This window comes from the organism of the source record quoted next, unplaced genomic scaffold, assembly GCF_019419815.1.
Source record: "Pyrus x bretschneideri cultivar Hongxiangsu unplaced genomic scaffold, Pyrus_bretschneideri_v1 Contig81, whole genome shotgun sequence".
NCBI classification, from domain to species: Eukaryota; Viridiplantae; Streptophyta; class Magnoliopsida; order Rosales; family Rosaceae; genus Pyrus; species Pyrus x bretschneideri.
Genome location: NW_025999822.1, coordinates 1555469 through 1563499, shown reverse-complemented (window position 1 = coordinate 1563499; position 8031 = coordinate 1555469). Strand labels below are relative to the sequence as shown.

Sequence of the window (8031 nt, the reverse complement as noted above, 5' to 3'; positions counted from 1 at the left end):
AATCTACCAACACATGTGAATCATATCTTTATTAAAGAGATGGTAGAAATGTTGTATGAAAAATGTAATAAAAGTAGATTTTTTTTGTTGTTCAGCTTTGTTTTGTGGAGGATGAATGGATGGGCCATGCCACTCCCCACTACTGCTGAGTCAACTTGCCGAGGAGTCGAATAGATCGGCCCCGAGGAAGTGCAGGCCGAGGTGACCGTGACACTATAAATATATGAGGCAAACGCACTTGTTAGATTGTCTCCAAATCACAAAAGGAAGTTTTTAAGGAAGTCACAGCCTTTGATTTCACAAAAGAGACGCATACAAAAATACACAAAGATAGATAACAAGAAAGAGTGTGGGAGAGTGTAATAAACAGTCTATAGAGAGAGAGACCAATGAAATTAAGAGGAGATTCAAAGAGTGAGGGTGCAGTGGTGGATTCGGAGGATATGTCTGTTGATTGGAGAGGCAGACCCTGCAAGCCTACCAACCATGGTGGAATGAGGGCTGCTGTTTTTGTCCTTGGTCTCTCTCCATTTCTCAGAATTATTTAGTTTACACCATATATATATATATATATATATATATATATATATATATACACATACATTTGTGTAGCTGTGTGTGATCTTATTTAGCTGTCCCTTCTAGTTCTTGGCATTGCTGATGATATTAATCTAAATGGTAAATGATATATATACATAAATGTGCAGGTCTGCAGGGTTTTGAGATGATGGCAATAGCAGGTGTTGGGAACAATCTGATTACGTATGTACTAACTGAGATGCACTTTTCACTGTCAAAGTCTGCAAACATAGTCACGAACTTCATAGGGACAGTCTTCCTCCTCTCCCTCCTTGGTGGCTACCTCTCTGATTCATACCTTGGGAGCTTCTGGACCATGATCATCTTCGGCTTTGTCGAGCTCTCTGTAAGCAGTCCAGTTCACTCATTTTTCTTTTTCTTTCTGATTTTACGTTTATATGGTGGTGTCATGATTTCAAGCACTATATAGACGTGTGTGTGTATATGGTGGAGTTTACATATATATTCAAGATTCTCTGTCTCTCCTCAAATCCAAGTTTATCTTATTAAATGAAAAAAATAAAATCTTATCTTATTTTACTAACACTAAATCAATAAAGATACAAAAGTAGTCGACTCTTATCATTTCAGACTCCTATACAGTATACACCACCAACTTAAAAAAAAATAAAATGTACGAATGTTACATGTTGGTTTACTGAAGAAAGTTAGGGTTTTACCAGTAAAATCAATTAACAATATGGAGAGTATCCTAACCTCTTATAAGCCCATGCAAGTCCCTCCTCTCTTCAATGTGAGACTCATTCTTAACAGTTTATATGGGATCCCATTGTTTTGCATCCCCAAAGAGGAAAAAAGCATATTTTATGTGGCATAATAATAGTGCTCCTGAATCTGAATGCGTAAACTATGAAGAGAATGCTAATTTTTTCTTTCTAATTAGAATGATTAATGACTAATTTTTGGAGTAATTAAACTGGTTGCAGGGTTTTATATTGCTGTGCGTGCAAGCCCATCTCCCACAATTAAGGCCACCCTCCTGCAACAATATTATGTCATCCCATGAGCATGAGGAGGAGTTATGTCCTGAGGCAAAGGGCTACAAGGCCCTGATATTCTTTGCTGCAATATACCTGGTGGCCTTAGGAAGCGGTTGCCTAAAACCGAACATAATCTCTCATGGGGCCGACCAGTTCAGGAGGGACGACTCCAAGCAGTCTAAGAAGCTATCATCTTACTTCAACTGCGCTTACTTCGCCTTCTGCACCGGAGAACTCATTGCACTAACAGTCCTTGTTTGGGTCCAAACACACTCCGGGATGGATGTTGGGTTTGGAGTCTCAGCAGCTGCCATGGCAATGGGATTATTCTGCTTGACTTTTGGTACATCTCTTTACAGGAACAAACCCCCTCGAGGAAGTATTTTCACTCCTATTGCTCAAGTAATTAACCAACCTGATGATCTCACTAATTGCTCCTTTCTCCCTGCTTCTTTAACTTCTCCAATGTTACCATGTGCTTTTTTTCTTCTCTACTTTATTTCCGTCCTTTTGAAATTGAGGAGCCTTTTTTTTTTTTTTTTTTTGTTAATTTAGTCCTTCCTTCCGTTTAATTGTTGAGATATATTGCTTTTGTTGTACTTTTTTTAAGCTAACTGAGCAAGTTTGATTGTTATAAGCACTTTTAATTGTTAAAAAGCGTTTTAACTCAAATTCCGTTAAACACAGCCAAATGGAGTTCTTTGAAAAATAATAAAAAGTCTTTCGTAAAATTTTTATATTAAAAACTCATCAACGACTTTCTTTTATCACTGAGGGCAACTTTTATTTTTTATTTTTTATTTTTTTTATTATGAAGGACATTTGTTTTAATTCAAAATCCCTATAATGTGCGACTCTTTTTTGGTTTTTTGTCCTTATAGCACAAAACATGTTTTTAATAAGTATTTTTAATTGAAAAAAAAAATTGTGAGGAACTTTTTATTAGTTCTCCCTGTAAAAAATCTATTTACTTGATCAAGAATTGTGTCTCTTTGAGTGTGCCTGGTGTGTATTGCTGTTAAGTGACTTGCTTATGGCTTAGTTTTCTATTATATTGTAATTATTCTTGGCCTGAGAGTAAACTAGTGTATTCTTTTTCTTTGCTGATTTATAAAAAGATCTATTAAAAAAATTGGACAGAAGCTTTGCTAAACACACTACTATTGTTGTGTGATGCTTTCTTTCTTTTCTTTCTTTCTATCAAAGTGAAAATGTTTTATATGCCCAGTCAGATGACTTGAATCCTTTTTGTCTTTCTTTTAGCACCCCCAATATATATACGCACACACTAGTCAATACATGGATATATATGTTCGATTTGGCACCGACCTAATACTTTAAATTATGAATAAATTTAGAAAGTGGGTTTGATCACCGTCTCTTCTCAATCATTTTAATCAATAGCGTTAGAAAAAACACTCCACCGACGATAAATTATATCAAAATACTTCAACAACTCAATTGGAGGGAGAAAAAAAATCTCTCATCTATTAACAAGTCATGTTCTAATTGATTTTAAGTTGTAAAATTTAGTTGGGGTTATAAAGTAAATTGATATTTCTTTATATATAAATTGTGATGTTATCGTGAAAAAGATATATTATTTTTATTAAAGGAAAATGGATTGTTCGAAACCATTTTACTAATTTAGGGGAGAGGGGAAGTTTCAAACTCAAAATGCATGAGTGAAAACTCAAACACCTTATCCACTAGAATATTAGATCACATGTGTTATAGGTACTTAAATGTGAGAAACCTTTTAATTCACTTATCCATTTTTTATGCTCATCAGGTTTTTGTTGCTGCGTTTACAAAGAGAAAGCAAATCTGTCCTTCAAATACAGAAATGCTGCATGGAAACCGAAACAGTGTGCCAATGTCAAACCACCTCTTTGTTCCCATGTCACCAAACGTCACTACTCTCCTCCACACTGAAAAGTTCAGGTGGAATTATTCAAATGCTTAATTTAAATTTAGTAAAGTAACAAACTAATAAACTTCTACTTGTTTTCTTTTTTTCCTTTTTGTTGTTTTTATCTTCCTTTATGTATGAGAATCTAAGATTAATACAAATTTTTTCCCTATCCCCTCTGCATTAATGAGGGAGAAAAAGTTTGAATTAATGTATCAAATCAAGATGCCTCTTCTTTTGCTAATGTCAATTTATGTCAACGTCTTTTAAGAGCACTCTTTATCCTGCTTAATTTTGATAGAAAAAGTTGGGATTATGGAGCATATACTAATCAGAACTAATTTCTATCTAGTGATTCTAACGAGTACTACTGATACTGCAGATTCCTGGACAAGGCATGCATCAAAATTGAAGATGGAAGTCAGCGGATCGAAAGTTCTTGGAGATTATGCACCGTCGCACAGGTGGAGCAAGTCAAAATCATTTTCTCAGTTGTGCCCATTTTTGCATGTACCATCATCTTCAACACAATTTTAGCTCAACTCCAGACATTCTCCGTCCAGCAAGGAAGTTCCATGAACACTAGGATCGCGAAAGGTTTCAAAGTTCCCCCAGCTTCGCTTCAAGCCATCCCTTACATTATGCTCATCTTCCTTGTCCCTCTCTATGAAATTGTCTTTGTCCCTGCTACAAGAAAAGTGACAGGAAGGGACTCGGGGATCTCACCTTTGCAAAGAGTTGGCACTGGCCTCTTTATTGCTACTTTTTCCATGGTTTCAGCTGCATTGATTGAGAAAAAGAGAAGAAACGCAGCCTTGTATTCGAACCAAGCCCTTTCTATCTTTTGGATTGCTCCACAGTTTCTCATCTTTGGCCTTTCGGAGATGTTCACCGCGGTGGGGCTCATAGAGTTCTTCTACAAGCAGTCATTGGAGGGGATGCAGTCCTTTCTGACTGCCATGACGTACTGCTCATACTCGTTCGGCTTCTATTTGAGCTCCCTCCTTGTTTCTCTGGTGAACAAGGTGACCTCAACTTCTTCAAATGGTGGGTGGCTCAGTGACAATGATCTCAACAGGGATAGGCTAGACCGTTTCTATTGGCTGCTCGCTGCGCTCAGCCTCGCCAACTTCTTCAATTACCTTTTCTGGTCTAATTGGTATTCTTACAACCCGTCTTTATCACCGAAAGAGTCCTCTTCCTCCTCCTACGGAATGGACTTGGAAAGCAATAGCTTCAACCCTTCAAAGCCTGTTGTTGAACCTCACAATTAATATTCTAACTTGATGAACTAATTCTCATATTCATCGTCTCTTGTAGTTGTAGTAGTTGTACATGTACAAATTTAAAAGGAAAAGCTACTCCATCGATTAATAGTATGATATATATATATGATACCTGTAATTATTTAGTGCAAATTATGCATCTGCATGCTAGCAGGTTTTATTTAATTAAATGCGAGAATTGAATCAATAATTTTTACGAAGTTAATTAACTAGGTCTATGATCCATCAACTAAAAGTCTACACCATTCAATGAACCCTCCGTTGTCCTACTTCTATTCTATAGATGGATATTGTGTTGAAAAATATTAGTATTTTATAATTATTTAATTATTTGATCTTAGGCCCAGCGCTAGAACTAGGTTTTTGTTTAGCGATTAAGCCTTAGTTTAGTATAAATATAATGCTTGTTATTTGTTTGTGAACAACTTGTAGTTATTTGGTTTTAGTCGTCTTGTATTTCGTTTGTTTGTCGTTTATTTTCAATTTGGTATCAAAGTTTAATCTTTCGAGATCTAATCTGTTCTTGATTCTATCAGTATGTCTTTTTTGTTTAGATTATCGCTGTTTTAGTTTGAAAAACCAAAAAAGTCTGAAAAGGAAAAACTGTCATTGGGTTGAGCCGCCGGATTCGCGCCGCACCGGAGCCAAGCTGAAACCTAAAGTCTGAGTAACCGAAGCCACCACGCCCAGCATCCGTGACCACCACCATCTTCCGTCCGCATCACGCAGGAAAACGTAACCCATGATCTTGCAAGTCGACCCATCGTCACAGTACCTGCTCTGATTGCTGCCAGAATTCGTCCTGCCTGTAGTCGCACTAGTTCCCTGGTCATCGCCGATCCATGTCGGAAGTCACCGTTTGATAGTGTCCGCATAGGAACCCAGAAAATCTGAGTTAGAATTCTGACGCTGCTGCTCACTAGAATTTCTTGTTGTTGCTGCGCTCTTGTTTTGTGCAATGTGAAGGATACGACTCATTATCAAATTAGCACAAAAGAGAAAAATAGAAAATAAAAAAAAACGAGAGAAAGGGAAAAAGAAAAAAAAGAAAAAAAAAAGAAAGAAAAAGAAATATTTGGTTGTTTAGTTTGAGAGGCCCACACGGGCAAGAAGGAAAGTAGTGGGCCTTGTTCTGAAGGCCCACATTGTTCGGATATCTGACGTTGTTCTTTGCAATAATCAGTCGAGTGTTTGAGCATGTGACTACTCAAGTGATACTGTTGTTTTTGTTCGTTTGTTGCTGCAATTATCTTGTTCGTTTAGTGACGAAGAGCACTCATATGTTTTACTTTCATACTCTTAATATCAGCATGCCTACATCAGAACTAGTTTGTCTATTTGCCATCAAGTCCAGTTTGCCAGTTCAATCCAGTGCTTCCATCGCCAGTCCAGTCTAGTTATGTTCAATCTGCCTAACAAAGTTAGTCCGCATCTGCTTGTTGGCAAATCCATGTCGTACATCGTCATGAGTTTGACGAAGGTGTTGAAAAATATTACTATTTTATAGTTATTTAATTATTTGGGTTTTAGGCCCAACCCGTTAGAACTAAGTTTTCATTTAGCGATTAGAATTTAGTTTATTATAAATATGATGTTTGTTATTCGCTTGTGAACAACTCAGTCAATAGTTGTAATCGTCTCGACATTCTCATTTAATAAAATAATATTCATAGTTATATTTCGTTTGTTCGTCCGTTTATTTTCAACTATTGTCCACTCTTTTCTTCAACGCGTCTCTCCGTTGATCATGTAAATGGAGGGCTCCAAATGCTATTTTTTTGGGAGGAAAAAGGAACATTCATGTAAGTGGTAGGGTTTCTGCTTTATATATGCTTTTGGTTACTTAAAACACGAGTCATTTTTCACAAAAGCAAAAGCTAATCTATCTAGCCATATATATGATGATATAATTCAGAATATTGTGCAAGACATATAGATTATTATTACTGCCTGTAACTTGTAAGCCTCTATAATTAGAGTAGTAACATTTCATAATTAAGCTTAAAAAAGGACAGGTATTGTTCCTGAACTGTCTTGTCTCTTTCTCAATCACTTTGGCGTTAAGAATGGAACATGTCTCATACATGTCTTGTGTTGGAACGCATTATCATCTTCCTATCTACTGTCACTGGCTTTAAGAGAATTGAGGGCAATCTAGCTAGCTAGTACTTCAAAATAATTTTAAACTTTTATATATGTTTGCTAAAGGAGTACTACTCTAAATCTATTGGTCCCCATAAGCAGCAATCTTTACCAACAAACTTGTCCCCTTTCTTTATCACTACATCTCTAATTCTATAAGTAAATCTGCATGTAGGTCATGATATATGATCACTCTGGTGGTAGATAGCTTACCCTGTACAGATATGATTGTTGGAGAAAATTTCTGATAAATATGGATATGGTTATGACGAGGATAAAAGATTGGTTCAAGATACGTGTAAAATCTCAAAAACTCTAACCCATGGGACAATTTATAAGAATCCAACGGTAAGTTATGCATAATCCGAGGGTGACGAATCCCAATATGTCTGTATAGACATAGCCGAGATAGTGATTGACAAACCTTATTTTTGCAAGGTATTGGCTCATGCCAGTGTTTTTGGCTTCTACATCGACCCATATACCAATTTAAATCATGAAGACCTCCTATTCTCTTTAGATGATCTGCAATATTTGCGACATCATTTTGACATTTTTCCGACCGTATCATTATTCGACCTCACGGCCGAAGAGATTGAGAGAGTTAAAAGATTGGATGCCTATTTGGACATACATGATGCTTGCATCACATATCAGGAGCAGGTTCTCAAGGCTTTGCAAACAGAGAACCAAGTCCCATCACTAATAGAACCTGTTGCCGAAGTTGAAGATAAAACGGCCACAACAGGCACACTAGGTGCACATAACCTGTGGCTGAGGACGACGCAGTTGGTGTATCGAAGATCAACATATTCTGCCAAACAATCAATAAGATAGTGATCGAGACCCAATTGGGCCCTCGGTCCTCGACAACATGGAAATTAGCATGGTCCATGTCCCATCTACAGAGTTCCAACCAACCACTTCTCAACCAAGCTTTTTAGATGGTGATGTAGTTGCCGAAGAGACCACACAAGCCGACTTCATGGCTATCAACGGAAGACAAGCTTAGAGCAGCCTTAGCGCTCTTTGGCCATCAACCTTCATCATCTGAAGCCTTTGTACGTAACGGCCTATATTGAAGGGTATCTGATATCCAAAGTTTTCGTTG

General features: G+C 37.1%; 1 protein-coding gene across 1 annotated transcript; it reads left to right on the top strand.

The window, feature by feature from the left end:
* Positions 1-271: 271 nt before the first annotated feature.
* On the top strand, positions 272-4793 carry LOC103956589 (protein NRT1/ PTR FAMILY 4.4). Its single transcript, XM_009368609.3, has 5 exons — positions 272-519; positions 708-925; positions 1527-1982; positions 3373-3524; positions 3875-4793. Exons 1-5 carry the CDS (start codon positions 390-392, stop codon positions 4764-4766), a joined length of 1848 nt encoding a protein of 615 aa, XP_009366884.1. The 5' UTR covers positions 272-389; the 3' UTR covers positions 4767-4793.
* The last annotated feature ends 3238 nt before the right edge of the window (positions 4794-8031 follow it).

What these genes read in the sequence shown, in the direction of transcription:
- LOC103956589 (XM_009368609.3), top strand. Translation starts at nt 390, where the DNA reads ATGAAATTAAGAGGAGATTCAAAGAGTGAGGGTGCAGTGGTGGATTCG. An exon ending in TTTTCACTCCTATTGCTCAA is followed by an intron (nt 1,983 to 3,372) that starts GTAATTAACCAA and finishes TATGCTCATCAG; the next exon opens with GTTTTTGTTGCTGCGTTTAC. An exon ending in CTCCACACTGAAAAGTTCAG is followed by an intron (nt 3,525 to 3,874) that starts GTGGAATTATTC and finishes CTGATACTGCAG; the next exon opens with ATTCCTGGACAAGGCATGCA.